The sequence below is a fragment of the Daucus carota genome, chromosome 9, assembly GCF_001625215.2.
Source record: "Daucus carota subsp. sativus chromosome 9, DH1 v3.0, whole genome shotgun sequence".
Taxonomy (NCBI): domain Eukaryota; kingdom Viridiplantae; phylum Streptophyta; class Magnoliopsida; order Apiales; family Apiaceae; genus Daucus; species Daucus carota.
Genome location: NC_030389.2, coordinates 22,467,854 through 22,484,714, shown reverse-complemented (window position 1 = coordinate 22,484,714; position 16,861 = coordinate 22,467,854). Strand labels below are relative to the sequence as shown.

General features: G+C 47.1%; 3 protein-coding genes across 3 annotated transcripts; all 3 read right to left on the bottom strand.

Moving 5' to 3' along the window:
* Nucleotides 1-2,561: 2,561 nt before the first annotated feature.
* On the bottom strand, nucleotides 2,562-4,516 carry LOC135149494 (uncharacterized). The gene is made up of 3 exons (XM_064085221.1): nucleotides 3,986-4,516; nucleotides 3,175-3,932; nucleotides 2,562-3,108 (listed from the first exon to the last, which is right to left on the bottom strand). The coding sequence occupies exons 1-3, from the start codon at nucleotides 4,514-4,516 to the stop codon at nucleotides 2,562-2,564; spliced, it is 1,836 nt and encodes a 611-aa protein (XP_063941291.1).
* A 920-nt stretch (nucleotides 4,517-5,436) lies between these two features.
* LOC108201327 (uncharacterized) lies at nucleotides 5,437-5,871 on the bottom strand. Its single transcript, XM_017369622.1, has one exon. The coding sequence runs from the start codon at nucleotides 5,869-5,871 to the stop codon at nucleotides 5,437-5,439; it is 435 nt and encodes a 144-aa protein (XP_017225111.1).
* A 7,976-nt stretch (nucleotides 5,872-13,847) lies between these two features.
* On the bottom strand, nucleotides 13,848-14,808 carry LOC135149493 (uncharacterized). Its single transcript, XM_064085220.1, has 3 exons — nucleotides 14,666-14,808; nucleotides 14,417-14,502; nucleotides 13,848-14,197 (listed from the first exon to the last, which is right to left on the bottom strand). Exons 1-3 carry the CDS (start codon nucleotides 14,806-14,808, stop codon nucleotides 13,848-13,850), a joined length of 579 nt encoding a protein of 192 aa, XP_063941290.1.
* Between the last annotated feature and the right edge of the window lie 2,053 nt (nucleotides 14,809-16,861).

Genomic DNA, 16,861 nt, shown 5'->3' with positions numbered 1-16,861 from the left:
AAGATCGATCGGTAATTTGAAGTATCAATGGCTATTTGGAAAGAAGATTATCAACCGCTACATCAACATCATCATTATCCCATAACTCAAAGAAGACTATCAACTGCTATTTCAGTGTATCATCAATTGATTATCAGCAATTGATTATCAGCAATTGACAGCTACAAGTCAGGGAAAAGACAAAGTTCACATGGGTTGATGTGACAGAGGCTACACTAGCTTTGGAAGCTAAACCAAAAGGAGTTTAGTCAAATATTGAGAACCTCGAAGCCTACCATTTCTGGCAAAGCAACAAGAATTTCAAGCTGCCAAATGCAGTATCAAGTTCAAGAAATTCTATATTTGTACTAGCTATAAAGTGAGTAGGAAAATACTTTTACAGACTAGTTTTGTTTGTAGTAGTATATATTCACTTTGTAATTTCACATTTCAAAGTATCAAACACCAAGAACTGAAGAGCAAAGTATTAGAGAAAGTTAGCAAGAAATTGTAAGCTTCTGCTCTTCATTCTTTTGTAAGCAGCCAAGTATTTTTACTTGGAAGAATCTTGATATAAAAATCTCTCAGGTGGATCAAACAATCCACCTGAAATTTTTAAGATCCTTGTTCTTTAAATTTCTGTTTTAGCTTTTATATTCTCTTGTAATTTGAATATGATCTGCTGTGCAAAAAGTTATTGAAATTTTTGTAGATTGTATTCAACCCACTTTCTACAATCTAACTTATTGTTTGAATTGTTTGAATAACAGAGATTGAAGGCCACACTTCGTCCAAGGAGAATCAGGGAATACAATAGAAGACGTGGATTTGAATCGCTTGCGCCATAGCGATTAAGGTTAATATTCTGTTCGAACTTTTAATTAGTATCATAAAACGCAGAGCCAAGGTCTGATTGTTCATACACATTATTCATGACTTAACTTATTTCTTGTTTCCTTTTGCAGCTGCCACAAAAATCAATGAGCAGAATGCGCCCCTCCAAGAGGAGACTGGGTGGATGAAGCGGCATAGGTTGGGTAAGGACCCTCGGGTCCCTCGGGAGTTGCCCGCCTTCCTACAACCTCATTCGGCGGAGGACGGATCATCCAGTCAGCCTCGGGCTTCCAAGTCTCAAGCCTTTAAACCGGCTTGGGGTTTTCGAAGAACTGATTCGGTGCTGGGATCGACTGTTCATGCCTCTGATTGGTCCCTTCACTCTATTACCCCTGCCGACTACCATGATGTGGTGCTACAGTCGGAGATTGAGGGGATTGATGGCCTTGGCTCTCAGGCCCTTGCTAGTGTGAGTATCTTTACACACTTATTGTTCAGGTTTTTCGAGTCTTCCTTAACCCGTTTGTTTACTTGTCTCAGGCAAATGCTCAATTCCAAGCTGCCCTTCATCAGGCTAAAGCTTGGAAAAAACAAGATGAGATCCACAAGAAGGCTAAGGAATCCTTGGAAGAAGGCATGGAGGCCTTTGAATCAAGGAAATGGAAAAGGACGAGATCGTGGCTAAGACTCAATCGGAACTGGTGGAAGCTCAAAGCGAGCTAGTCGAGGCTCGAAAGGGAAAGGATGCTATCATTGACGACTATATGGACTCTGATGAGTTCAAGAAGCTGATGGAGAAGCACAATGAGATCACCTTTCCAGAGGATTATACTATCGGGTGGAACGATGCTGTTAAGAGCATTCATGAGGATCATTCGGACATGTTCAACCCTAAATGGGATTATTTCTGTCCCATGAGGATTGTTCTTGACTCTCCTAGTCCTGTTGAAGAGGAAGTCGAACCTTTGGATGTTATTGAAAGGCATCCGGTTGGGGAGTCCGATTCTACAAATAGCTCGGAGGCTGATTCCGAGTCCGATGAGTAGGATTTATTAAGCACCCTGCGGGGTCTACTTATTTAGACTTATCTAGCCTTAACTTGTAGTATTGGACTTGTTAAGCCTCAACTCGTAGTATCGGACTTATCAAGCTTTAGCTTGTAATTTAACTCAATCAATGTTAATCGTAACTTATTTGTGGTTGAATTCATGTTCCGGGTTGATCCGTTCAAGGCAGGCAAACAAAAACTCAAGGAAAACATTAAAAACATGAGATATGGGGCAACCCTTAAGAAATTTTATTGAAACTATAGTAGAAGAGATAATTAACTAAAATCAACTAAGTTATAAACTAACTGGCAGTGGTCTATCAGACCTTATTCAAAGGTCATCTACTTACTAAGATAATCAAATATAATAAATCTTCAAGTTGGTGGCATGCCAACTCCTTGGAAACTCAACTCCATCCAGGGTCTGAAGCTTGTACGAGCCGCGACCAATAACATCCTTCACCTGATACGGACCTTCCCTGTTTGGGGCCATCTTTCCCTTGGGACCAACTCCTGAGGCCTCAGCTTTCCTTAGGACTAAATCCCCTTTTCTGAAGAATCGCTCCTTGACTCGGAGATTATAGTAATAGGAAGCTCGTTTTTGGCTCTCAACGATCCTGGCGTTAGCCTCATCTCGGACCTCATCGATCATGTTGAGTGCGAGTCTCATTCCTTCCTCATTGGCTTCGGGCTCATACTGCTAGACCCTGGGGAAGGTATAAGTTATCTCAAGTGGCACCACGGCTTCAGCTCCGTAAGCTAACTGGAATGGGGTTGCTCGGGTGGAGACCTTGCAGGTTATTCGATATGCCCATAGTATAGGGAGAATCTCTTCAGCCCAAGACCCATGCGCTTTCTCGACTCTTTTCTTTAGTCCATCAAGGATTATCCTGTTGGCTACTTCAGCTTGCCTGTTGGCTTGAGGATGGGCAACTGAAGTGAATCGTAGCTCAATGCTATAGTCGTTACAGTATCCTACAAACTCTGGATTGTTGCACTGGGCTCCATTGTCAGTAACCAAGACTCGGGGTATGCCATACCTGCATATGATGTTTTCCCAGAAGAACTGAGCAACTTGTTTGGTGGTTATTTTGGCACATCTCTTAACATAATCCTTCGCCTCCTTTAACATATTTTGCCAAAAGTACCCAAGGCGAGTAACTTTGTGAGCCAGGGCTCTCCCACCTAGGTGCTGGCCACAAATTCCTTCATGGACCTCTTTCAGGGCTTCCCGGGCCTCATCTGGCCTTCAACACTTTAAATATGGTATAACAAAAGACTTCTTATAGAGAATCCCCTCAATCAGTGCATACTTTAAAGCTCTTACCTGTAGTTTTCGTGCTTCCCTGGCATCAGGTGGTAGGTATCTAGTTTCGAGATACGATTTGATTTCATCGATCCAAGTGGCCCCCATGTCAATTGGGGCTACCAGCTTGGCATTGATACTTGGGGTTTTCAAAACCTGATAGTAAACACTTCCCGAGCACACCTCATTCTCCAAGGATGCAAACTGGGATAAGGCATCAGCCTTTGCATTCTCTTCCATGGGTATATGTTCTACCAAACATTCTTCAAATTGTTTCATCTGGGTTTTAACAATCCTCAAGTATTTCAGCATTGTTTCTTCTCGTGCCTCAAATTCTCCATTAACCAGTGACACCACAAGTCTTGAGTCCCCATAGACTTTCAGGTTTTTAACCCTCAGGGTTCTCGCCAATCCCAATCCAGCTATAAGGGCCTCATACTCAGCTTTGTTGTTGGTAGTTGGAAAGTCTAACTTGATCGCGTACTCGATCGTGAACCTATCCAGGCTTCGGAGCACCAGCCCTGCCCCACTATTTTTTGTTTTTGAAGCTCCGTCAAAAAATAGTAACCAATACTCTTTAGGTTTCTCCTCTTCTTTGGGTTCCTCTACCTTACTCTCCTGCCCCCCGACATCCTTGTGGTCAATGGTGCATTCAACGAGGAAGTCAGCTAGAGCTTGAGCCTTGATTGCCACCCGTGGTTTGTATCGAATTTCGAATTCCCCAAGCTCTACTGCCCATTTGATTAATCTTCCACTAGTTTCGGGCTATGCATTATGTTTCTAAGGGGCTGGTCTGTCAAGACTTCAATTTTGTGAGCCTGGAAGTAAGGCCTCAGCTTTCTTGAAGCTGTAATCATGGCTAAGGCAAACTTCTCCATCACAGAATAGTTGAGCTCTGCTTCATGCAAAATCTTACTAACATAGTAGACGGGTTTCTGGATTTTTCGATCCTCACGAACCAAGACCGCGCTTAGTGCTTTCTTAGAGACAGCCAAGTAGACATATAATGTTTCTCTATTTATGGGCTTTGACAAGAGTGGTGGCTCTGCCATATACTTCTTCAACTGCTCAAAGGCCCCTTGACTCTCACTTGTCCATTCAAAATATTTAACTTTCTTCAAAGCCTTAAAGAAGCGCAAGCACTTATCCCCAGACTTCGAGATGAAACGTCCCAGTGCCGCGATTCTTCCTGTTAACTTTTGAACATCCTTTATAGACTTAGGTGGTTCCATATCAAGGATGGCCTTTATCTTGTCGGGGTTGGCCTCAATCCCACGTTTTGAGACCATCAGACCTAAAAATTTTCCAGACCCAACTCCAAAGGCACACTTGGCTGGATTCAACATCATCTTATGTGTCCTCAGGACTTCAAAAGCCTCTCTCAGGTGCTCAAGGTGATCAGCTTTGTTCAAGCTCTTCACTAGCATATCATCAACATAGACCTCCATGGTTATTCCAATCAGATGTTTGAACATCTTATTTGCTAGGCGTTGCTATGTGGCTCCTGCATTCTTTAAACCAAACGCCATAACCAAATAACAAAAGAAACCAAAATCAATGAGGAATGATACCTTAGGAATGTCGTCCTTATTCATTCGGATCTGGTTGTATCCACTAAAGCCATCCATAAAGCTCAACATCTCGTGCCCAGCTGTAGCATCGATCAGAGTATCTATTCTTGGGAGAGGAAAATAGTCCTTAGGACAAGCATCATTCAAATCTGTGAAGTCTACACACATCCTCCACTTTCCATTAGCTTTCTTGACCATGACTGGGTTGGCTAGCCAGTCTAGGAATTGGATTTCCTCTATAAAACCTACTTCCAAAAGCTTATCGACCTCCTGTTTTATGGCTTCTTGCCTCTCAGGGGCAAAACTTCTCTTCTTTTGTTTCACGGGTTTTCTATCTGGGTTCACATTAAGCGTGTGTGTCATAAAGAGGGGATCAATCCCTGGCATATCAGCAGCGGTCCAAGCAAACACATCCCGGTTGTTCCTCAAGAATTTCACAAATTCGGATTCCATATCCTCGGGGAGCGACGCCCCTACATAGGTCACCTTCTCGGGCTCATCCGGATATAGGGAGATGGGAACCAAGTCCTCAGCATGTTTCCCTCTCGTTTCCTCTTCTTCTCGGACATCCAAGTCCTCAATTGAGGGAACCTGCCCCCCGGTCCCTCCAGATTTCAGAGCCCCCACATAACAACTTCTAGCCATTTTTTGATCTCCTATTTCTTCTCCCACTCCGTTCTTGGTAGGGAATTAGATCTTCAAGTGGTAGGTGGATGGGATTGCTTTAAAAGCATGTATCCTGTCCTCCCAAAGATAGCATTGTAGGTTGATGAAGCCTTGACGACCAAGAAATTCAACATACATGTGGCATGTCTAGGCTCGGTGCCCATTGTCACGGGTAGTTGGATCATACCTTCAATCTTTGTCTCCACGTTATTAAAGCCGTATATAGGCATATCTGAAGGTGTCAATTGTGAATCAGAATATCCCATCTTCTCATATGCATCATGAAATAAGATATCTATTGAGGCTCCACTGTCAACGAGTACCCTTTTTACAGAAGAGTTTCCAATCACCGGGGTGATTACCAAAGGGTCATCATGGGGAAACTTAACTCTGCCAAGATCTAAATTGTCGAATGCTAGAGCAAACTCAATTTTTGACCTCTTCGGGGGCTCTCCAACAATGCACATCACTTCACGAGCATAAGCTTTTCGTGAGTTACTAGATAGGCCTGCTGCGGTCGGTCCTCCAGAGATTACATTGATCACAGGCCCTCTAGGCTAGTTTTTCTTATCCCTATCATCATTGTCTTTTCCACGATTATCATTGTCACGAGGATTCCAATCTGTATCCCTAGTATACCTGGACAACTTGCCTTTCCGGATCAAAAACTCAATCTCATCCTTCAACTGCCGACAATCATCGGTCTTATGTCCTGTATCCTTATGAAACCTCCAATACAAGTCCTTGTTTCTCTTTTCGGGGTCAGTCCTAATAGGCTTCGGCCATCGAACACTTCCGTCTTTCTCAATTTCCATCAGGATCTGACTCCTAGGGGCATTCAGCCTTGCATACTCAGTGAACCTCGGTCATGCACTCTTTTTGGTCGGGGACTTATCACCAAACCCTGTCTTTGAATACTTACTATCCGCATTGTACTCGGTGTCGTTTCCACGTTTCTTTGGGTTCGGTGCTGTAGGGCAATCATTGCTACTTTCTGGTCTAAATCCGGGACCTTGAGCGCCTCCTTAGTGAACCTATTCATATAGTCTCTGAGGGATTCGTTCCTGCCTTGGTGAAGGTTCATCAGCGAGGCTGAACTCTGAGCGTAGGTCTTACTCCCAATAAACTGGCCTATGAAAGCTCGGCTCAAATCTCCAAAACGAGGATATAGAGTTAGGGGGTAGTCGACTATACCAGTGTTGTGCCATCCCACTCAAGGTTTGGGGAAAGGCTCGACACTTAATGGCCTCCGTGACTGGTTGCAACAGCAATGCATTCATGAAGGTTTGTACATGATTCACGGGGTCACCCGTTCCATCATACGCCTTAATTGTGGGCAACTTGAACTTCCGAGAAATCCTTGCTGCCATGATCTCCTCGGTGAATGGGGGGATCGGGTTATCAGGATCACCTGCAGCCAACAAGTGAATTCTATTCATACCTGCGTTCTGAGGGTTTTCAGTCTGTTCCCGAGGTTTGGGCGGTGGCTGCCTGGCCTGATGTGCCACCCTGTCTCTTTTCAATTGAGCTATCTCCTGTTCATAAGCTCGAATCCTAGCTTCGTACTCTTGGTCCGTGGGTCGACGCGACTCGAGGTTATTCTGCCTAGTGTTGTGCTGGGAGCCTCGGCTCTGATTTCCATTTCTCCTTCTTCATGGGGGAATATCATAGTCCCTCTCTGAATCTTCAGAGGAGTCGTCCGTATAAACAACTTACTCATCTGTTGGTCCTCTTGTGGTCGTCACAATGGTTGAGTAATGAGTCCCAAAATCAGTGACTGTGGCCACAACATTAGTCATAGGGAGCAGCGTGCCAAAAATCATAGGAATCGAGGTCTGAGCAGCGGTGGTTGTGCCACTGCTAGCAAGGGTCAACGTGACTGCTGGTGTGGTAGTGACGGGATTCGAGGTTCTAGCGGTGACTTGAGAAGAGGGTGGATCCTGGGTTGTAGTGTTGTCTCCGTTTGAAGGAGCATGAATTTCTGAGCGTAATCTGGTGGACACCATGGTTGTTGTCTTCTTCCCACAGACGGCGCCAAATGTTATGGATCAAAATCGAGTGGTGAGCTTCGTGCTTTTTGACTGATCTCGCGAGTCGGAACTCAGACGGGTCCTCATGAGGTGCCTACGTATCTTCAGCGGGGTGAAGAATCAAGTCAAAAAACGTAGTTCTATTTTGGAGGGGTAGAGCCCTTTATGTAGATGTCTCAGGGTTAGAGACTAATTAGAAGTAGGATCCCTGATGTTAGAGTCCAAGTAGAAATAGGTATTTGAGTCAGAGATAGGATATGACTGATCCCTGATCCTTATCCTGAGCTGCTGGAGGTTATCTAGGACTGTAGATAGTTATCCACGAAATTCAGAGTTCTTGTAGGACTCTCGGAGTCCTGGACTCATCAGTCAGACTCCTAGTAGGACTAGGATTCGAGTCTTGGGCCCTGGCCGGGCTGGGGGCTCGAGCCTTGAGATTGGGCAGCCCACGTTTCCTAAACGTGGATGCCCAACGGGCTTTTTATAACCTCAATCTGCTAGTTACGAATTTTGGGTGTTAAACCCAGAATCCGGGCCTCATACTCAGACCTTTAATCAGACTCTGGCTCAAAATAACCCAATAATTTTTAGGGCCAATTTCAGACCCATATCATATGTTATCATCAAACTTTTTGATTCCTAACAGTGTTCTCAGGTGTTTCTCAGCAAGAATTAGGTTATCAGCCACAAGAGGCGTACGTACCCTTATTTATAGGGGTTCAAGCTACCACATAGTTCTTACGGGCCAAACATCTTAGCACCGGCTAAGTGTCAGCCCGGTCCATCAGGGCCCAGGTCCGTAGGACCTGGAGCGCCCCCGTTAGAAGAGGCCCATACTCGCATGGCCTAGGCCTTTATGGCAAGAGGTTGTCATGGAGCGGGTCAGAATGTAGATTATGAGCCAATAAGTAGAGGTAAAGACCTCGAGATCCATACTCGTGGGCCCAACGGGTCCAGGAACAAGCCTTCACGTCTTCATCTTGCGGGGTGATGTAACCCGAGTGGAGGGCGTAGCCCTGATGAAGAGAGTCCAAAGGACTTAGTAGAAGACAACACGTGACCTCTCCGATGAGGCCACCTCGTAGTTGAGAAGATGAGGCCTAGAAGCCAAGCTGAAGAGTGAGCCATTGGATGAGGGCCCCCAGGCTTATAGTCTTCATCCATGATGACCCCCGAGAATAATGAGGCCTTAAGGTAGTGTGGCCATAGGCTCACTGTTATATATTCATGATGACCCCCAAGGATGATGACCCCTATGGAGTCCTCCTTAAGTCTTCATATTAATTCTTCTAGGGAGTGGGAGCTCACCAATGAGGCGGCCTACTAGAATGATGAGACCAAAGAACTCAGTGTAAAATGATCATCGAGCCCAGTATCCTTGGCCCAATCTCTTCCTTTCACGAGGGACCAGATAACTTGTATAAGTAGAGATGGATGGGACCATCTTGATGATCCATATCTGATTGTGGTCCTGCCGAGGCCCGTGCCGATTTTTGGGCATAACAACTACCCCCGATTCTTGGTCGTCATTAGGGATGTGAGGAAGAATCTCAGCGAGGCCTTTGAATCCTATGTTGACATGCAAATAACGAGGCCTGAAGAAGCGACCCCAAATCATGCAAGGTATCCCCCAGCGTCCTGTGGGGGGACAAGCCAATGGGAGTGACCCCCAAATGAACGAGGCCTCCTCTGGCGACCATGGCGAGGACAACCAAAGGGGAGCGACCCTCAAAGAAACGAGGCCCGAATGAGCGACCCTGGAGAGGGCGAGCCTGGATGGAGCGACCCTTTTGCAAGTGAATGGTCATGCGATGCGAGCCCATGGGTGCGAGACCCCAAATATCATAACTGTCGGACAGCTGGCGGGGGGCACTGATGAGGTGGCCAATAAAGGCGTGCCACGTGTCTAAGTTGTCCCTCTATCTCTCCTTCATCTATAAATATGAAAATGATTTGCAATCAGTTATGATTTTCATACAATCTCGGAACACTACTCCCCGCTGCGCCTCACTAAAAATCTGGCTCACATTAGGGTTTTTACTACGTACGCGAACTGCAGCCCCGCCTCGTTTTCTTCTTTAACACCTCAATCCTCTTCATACTTGTCTCCGGAACCTAAAAGTGAGTCCTCGTTCCTCTCTTTATATTGTGATCATGTATTGTGCATAATGCGTATATTTTGCTCCTTATATATCATTTCGGCTCGCGGGCGAGGCCACCTCGCGATCAGGCATTAGGCCCTCGCCCCGCGATTCCTGCTTATGCGACCTCCCTTAGTCCTGGGGTCGCATAACGACCCTGACTTAGCACATAGGGCCGAAGCGGGTGTGATGTGCGGGCACTAGTCATCTTTTCTTCCTCTTCCGTCTTTAAGGCACACACTTAACCACCATCTTTTTACAGATGTTTGAGTGCGATGCGAGCCACGCCTCGTCCCCCGTGTCGTCCCCGCTTGTCCGTCGTCCTCGCGAACAACGAGGTCCTATAGATCCATCAAGAGATCCCGATGCTGCCCCGGGGACTCCAGACCATGTTGTTTATCCCGAGGAGCCCTTGAGTGAGGAGGCTGTTAGGGAGGTGACCCGGGTTGAGTCCTCGATGTAGAGTGAATCCAGCGGGCTCCACTTGTATTTTGACAAGGCCTGGTCGAACGAGAACTTCCATTCCTTGAGGGATCCTGAAGGTTGGAATGGAAAGCAACTACTGAACCTCGATGCCGGGTTATTTGATTCTCAGCCTTGGAGGAGTCTCCTCGCGTCCTTTCCAAAGATGTGGCCGAGGCCCAGATTCGAAGTTTGCTCACCCAGGAGCGAGCTAAGAAGAAGAGGCGTCCCAGCATTGTGGGCTCTAACATTGGCGATGCGAGCCCACGTGACTCAAGTATCGATGAGTCCTTGGGGAGGGTATACTACGAGGTGGAGACCGAAGGAAGCAGTTCCAGATCTGATGATTAGAAATGGCAGGAGGGCGACCCTATGCCTGAATACTTTGATGAGTTTGCCAGCCCTGAAGCAAATTCTGCCGAGCAGGAGGATGTAACTCGAGCAGTAAATTATGGCAATTACGTTTACATTCCTAAGGATTCTGACGAGCCGTATCAAGCGACCCCGCAGCCCGAGTTAGAGGGGCCTATTTATTCCGGGGTGCTCCAAGACGATGCGTCGTCGTCAGCGAGGCCCGAATCGCCTCGCTTTTTGGCTTGCAAGGATATCTCTACTTCTCTGACCGAGGGAGAGTTGGCCGCTCTGGCCGAGGAGTATAACTTGGGAGGTCGCCTCGTTCTTCCGCGACCTCACCAAAGCTGTTACAGGTTCAATTTTGCTGAGAATGGGGGGAGGGTTTCAAGACTCGTGCTCTCCTCAGCTCTTGTTAAGTTAGGGGTCGCCTCGCCCCTTCACCCATCTTTGGCCCAAGTTGTGAATATTACTAACTAGCCTTATAAAAAGCAATCAAAATGCGTATAGATCAATGATAGCGTTGTATATACTCTATAAGGAGGGTGTTTTGGCACCCTGGACGCGAGGACTCTGGGTTACTTCCTTCAGATGAAGCGATCCGGCAAAAAGCACTTCGGCTACATTTACTTCTCCGTGTGGCCCGAGTTCCATGGGAAGTAGTTGTTGTTCGGGGCCCCTAGTAACGTGGGTGTGTGGAAGGAGCCATTATTCTACGCCTACGACGTGCCTCACATCAAAACTTCCTTTAATTACAAGCCTGGTAAGCGACCAGTCCTTTATAATTATCTCCCTATGATCTGTGCTTTCGGAAAGGCCCCTCACCTTTGTTTACTGTTTGTGGCTGTAGGTCTAAGTTGTTGAGTCATCTGTCCTCGCATTTGCCCCGACCCGCACCATCCTCAGTGACGAGGAGAAGCGGGTCGCTGATAAAATCGTCAACCCCATTCCTGAAAAGAGGAACATGCTGGAGCTGCTGTCAAAGGCTAACCTCATCAAACACGGTTTCCTTAATCCTACTGTCGACGAGGCTCCCCCCAGGATGAGAAGAAAGAAGCCCATCGCGGCCAAGGCCACCAAGGCCTCGCTAAAGGAGAAGGCCAGGGGAAAGCGTCTGATGGAAGAGAGTATGACTTAACGCGACGCGACCCTTAGGCTCGCTTGATAGCGGGGCGAGCCTACAGCTCGCACACATGTCTCTTTAACCTATGCATCTGCATTTTTATTCATGCATTTCTTTCAAGTTCGTTGTCCTCGTTTTATACTACTGTGGACTAATTGGTTCCTCTTTCTTTTTTACAGAGATGTCAAAGTCTACCAAGGCTCGGCCCCTGTTCCTTTCGCCGCAGATGACGATGATGTCGCGATCTTGGGCGCACAGAAGGTGGCCCCTAAGGGGGGTTCATGGCGGATCCGAGGCGTCCTCCCTCGAGGAGTCCCCCTTTTGAGCCTGAGCCAAAAAAGGCAACGCTCAGCGACCCACCAGTTGCTTTCACTTCCTCCCTTTCTAGCGACCCACGGTCGCCGCGCCTATCATTGGGGGGGGGGGTCGCTTCGACCATCTCCAAGTATGGGTACACCACGGCTAGCGAACCTGAGGTTCATTTGCCAAGCCTCGCATGCATGGGAGATAAAGCGGCTTGCCTATGCGAAAGGAGTGTTGGCTCAGGATAACAAAATCCAAAAGCAAAGGATCAAGGATCTGAACCTCCAAGTGGCTAGCTTGTACAAGGAGCAGAAAGATGCTGTTGATAAGGCTACGACCAAGAGGAGAAAGGACCTTGATGATGCCAAGGGAAAGTTGAAGAGAGCGGATGAGGAGAACAAGAGGCAGGATGAAGCCCGGGCTGCTGCTGTGCGAGGCGAAGAGGGCCATGCTGAAGAGCTAGCCGCTTTGAGGACTGATCAGCCCTCCATGCTTCACGACGTTCAGATCTCTAGGCAGGTTTCCTTCATGAAGGGGTTAATGAGGCTGCCGATCTGAAGGCCGAAATGGATGAAGAAGAGGATGCGGGGCGAGCCTAGGAAGAAGCTGCGAGGTGAGCTGAAGAGAGTGATGGGACGGCTCGCACTGAGGGCGTTCGGGATCCCCCACCGGACCAGCAGCCCTGAGCCTCGTTTTTCCTTCTTGTTGTGCGTTCGTTTTGTTGTGTTAATCTTTGAACAAGGGAGGTGGGCAACCTTTAATGCTCCACGGTTGTAAGTAATAATTTTTGACATTGGATATTTGACAACTGCTTTTGGGTCGCTGTTGGGCGAGCCCTAACTTCGTTTATATTGATGTCCTCTTGTTTTAGTACTTTGTCCTCGCATGACCTTCTTCGCGTTTACACCATTATGTTGGTATCCTGTCCTTGTTTTTCGCAGGTGACATGGCCCCGGCCTTGAGGCGCCAAGTGAAGCAAAGTGTGAACTCTCTTAGGCGAGAGGGGGTCATACTTAAATGTTTCTTAACCATCAGCTGTAGGTACTCTACTTTCATTATTCATACAAGTGTTTTTGGATCGCATAGCGAGCCCAACGTAGCACAAGTGGCAAGCTGCAACCGCTCCTAACAAAGAGGGGGTTACGACCTTGTTTTATCACAAGTATGTAGGGGTCTCGTAACGAGCCCATTGCGGGGACCTCCTAGCGAGCCCCATACAGGGGTCGCTCAGCGAGCCCTATACAGGGGTCGCTCAGCGAGCCCAAGATTGGGGTCGTGGAGCAGGCCTATTATGATTGAGGGGTCGTTCGCACGATCCAATCACCCAAATCAGCACATACTCGTGCACACAGTTTAACACATGATAATAAAGAACTATGATGAATCTGCTTAGAGAACATAAATTTCCAAAAAGTTTGAAATTACTAAATTCAAATATATAGGTAGATATGTGAGACAAGCCCCCACTGCTTAAATATAATAATAAGTACTAGGAGAGGTGTTTATATAACTACTACCCCTACACTTAAGATCAATAACATTCATGTTGAGTCTAGAATGAAATCAAGCTACTGATAGTATTTGCGCAGGTGTTCTGCTTTCTAGGCTCTAGGAACCATCTTTTCATCCATATTCACCAAATGATAAGTGCCTCCCCAGATGACGGCTTTGACTCTGTAAGGGCCTTCCCAGTTTGCTCCAAAGACCCCGTGTGCAGCTACCTTGATGTTTGGCATGACCTTCCTCAGAACAAGATCCCCGACGCGAAGAGGACGGTCCTTCACCTCCCCATTGTAGTGCCTGGCAGCCATTTGCTGATAGGAGGCCAACCATATTTGCGAATATGTCTTCACTTCTTCAATCATATCCAGGTAGAGACGATGGTTGGCCTTATTTGCTTCAGGGTCAAAGTGGTCTCTACGAAAAGAACCAGCTCCTACCTCTACCAGTACAATGGCCTCACAACCATATATGAGAGAGAAAGGGGTCTCACCGGTTGTACTCTGGGGTGTAGTGTTGTAGGACCACAACACCTAGGGGAGCTCCTCGGGCCAGTCATCCTTGGCCTCTTCCAGCTTGGCCTTAAGGGTGTGCTTGATGATCTTGTTGATGGCCTCAGTTTGGCCATTGGACTGGGGGTGGCACACCGCAGAGAAATCCTTTTTGATGCCAAGTGCCTCACAGAAGTCCCGCAACGCCTTGCTATCAAAATGCTTGCCATTATCAGAGATGAGCTTAAAGGGGATCCCATATCGGCACACAATGGACTTGTGCACAAAGTCCTTGATCTTTCTGGCGGAGATACTAGCTAGAGGCTCAGCTTCGCCCCATTTGGTGAAGTAGTCAACGGCCACCACAACATATTTAACACCCCCCCCTTGGCCTGGGGTAGTTCACCTATCAAGTCAATGCCCCACATTGCAAAGGGCCAAGGGCTAGAAAGAGAGGTGAACCTACTGGCAGGCAAGTTGCTATAGTTGGCATACCTCTGGCATCTATTGTAGCTGCTAGTGAAATCCTTAGCATCCTGCCTGAGAGTGGGCTAGTAGTACCGCTTGTGAACAATTTTCTCGAGCGAGGGATCCACCCCCCGAGTGATTACCACAAATTCCCTCATATATCTCCCACATGATGTAGTTGCACTCCTCTCCGTCTATGCATTTGAGAAGAGGAGAATTGAAGCCTCTCCTATAGAGGACATTATCATAGATCACATAACGGACATTATCATTTTTGTCCACTGTGAGGGTGCCTTCCTTAATAAATTCTAGATAGGTTGAACTCCATTGGGTTCCTTTCGAGATGCACTTCTTTGAAACAACCAATCAGGCGCCTGCGCAGCTGGATATACGCATCAATTTGAATTCCATTCCAGTGGAACCCTCCTTTCCAATGTCGAACTACAACCATGGATTCATTGTAAATATCCAAGATCTCGAATTTCATTTCTTTAGCTAGCCTTAAACCGGCAACCAGGGCCTCATACTCGGCCATATTATTTGTCGCCCCGAAAGAGAAGTGTATAGAACTTTTCAGCAAGTGGCCCCCAGGGCTTTAAGAACTACCCCTGCTCCAGCTCCTTGTTTGGTTAAGGCTCCGTCAACATATAGAGTCCACCAGAGAGCCTCATTTTCGCGGGCGAAGGCTGCTCTAGTTGGAGTAGAGACTGGTACGATGGCCAGTGTGTCTCCCTCATTCTGCAGAGGGAACTCCAAGATGAAATCGGTGAGAGCCTGTCCTTTAATTGTCGTGCGGGGCTTGTATTCCACATAGAACTAGCTAAGTTAATTGGTCAACTTGAGTAAAGGACCTGAAGTTTCAGGCTTATGAAGAAGCTGTCGGAGGGGGAAGGATGTCCGCACCTCGATTTTATGAGCCTGGAAATACGGCCTCAACTTCCGGGAGGCCCCGCAAGGGCATAAGATAGCTTTTCCATATTGGTGTACCGCGTTTCGGCATTTACCATCGGCTTGCTCACATAATAAACTGGGAGTTAAACAAACTCCTCCTCTCACATTAGAATTGCGCTTACCGAGTAGCCAGAGACAGCGAAGTATATGATGAGGGTCTCCCCTTCCTTAGGCTTTGAGAGGAGCGGAGGAGATCCCAGATGCTGCTTAATGCTCTGGAAGGCCTCTTCACATTCGGGGGTCCATTGGAAAGCTTTCCCTACCTGTTTGATGGCCTTGAAAAATTCCTAGCATCTGTCAAATGACTTGGAGACAAAGCGGTTGAGGGCTGCTATCCTGCCCGTGAGAGACTGCACGTCCTTGATATTCGGAGGGGAGTTCATATTGATAAGAGCTTCAATTTTGACCGGATTGGGCTCAATTCCACGGTGGTTGACCATGAAGCCAAAGAACTAACCAGACTCTACCCCGAAGACACATTTCTGGGGGGTTGAGCATCATCATGCACTCTCTGAGGATCTCAAACATTTACGAAAGCTACATGATATGGTCCATAGCCTCCTTTGATTTTACGAGCATATCATCCACATAAACATCCACATAAACATCCATCATTTTCCCGATCTGCTTCTCAAACATCTTGTTCACTAGCCTTTGATAAGTGGCCCCGGCGTTAAGTAGGCCGAAGGGCATTCCAATGTAGCAGTAGAGGCCTCTATCTGTGATAAAAGAAGTATGCTCCTGATCGGGCTCATACACGGGTATCAGGTTGTGCCCAGAATTAGCGTCCATGAAGCTAAGGAGGGCGTGGCCAGCTGTGGAGTCCACAAGCTGATCAATCTTGGGAAGGGGAAAACTATCCTTAGGACATGCTTTGTTGAGATCCGTGAAATCCACGCATGTCCTCCACTTCCCATTAGGCTTCTTCACGAGAACGGGATTAGCTAGCCACACTGGGTAGAATGATTCCTTAACAAGGCTAGCCTTAATGAGCTGGTCAACCTCATTCTTTCGAGCCTCAACCCTTTCGCCGCTGATAGGCCTCCTCTTCTGACGAGCCCCTTTTTATTAGGGTCAATTCCCACCATATCAGAATGAGACCAAGCAAAGACATCCAGATTGGCTTTCAAGAATTACACGAGAGGACCCCTAACTTCAGGACCAAGGTTGGAGCCGATTTTGAGGACCTTGGAGGGGTCATAAGCATCCACTAGAATTGACATTGTATCTTCGGTTGTGCCTACCCTTTCCACCATTTCTGGCATCCGAGGATCAAGGTCTATCTCAACTGCCTTGACGCTAGGCTCACCAACCTCCTCAACGAGAGGCTCCTTAACAATAGGCTCTTCAATCTCATACGTGAGGCCTCTAGTTGGCCTGACCAGTTTCGCTGTGGTAACAGTGACCTCCCCAATGGGATCACCAGGGATGTCTTCTTCATGATCCATTTCCCTTTACGAGCCCTGGCTGCTAGATTTTCTGGGCTCTCCTCATCTTCATCGCTTGCTTCTTCAAAAATGCCTTCGAATAAGTTCATGATGGGTTGAGTGGGACCCATAGTCAAGGCTCCACTTGTATTCTCAGATTTTTAAAATACCTTTCTGGGAGCTCCTCTATACTAATCATGTTGCAGGTGA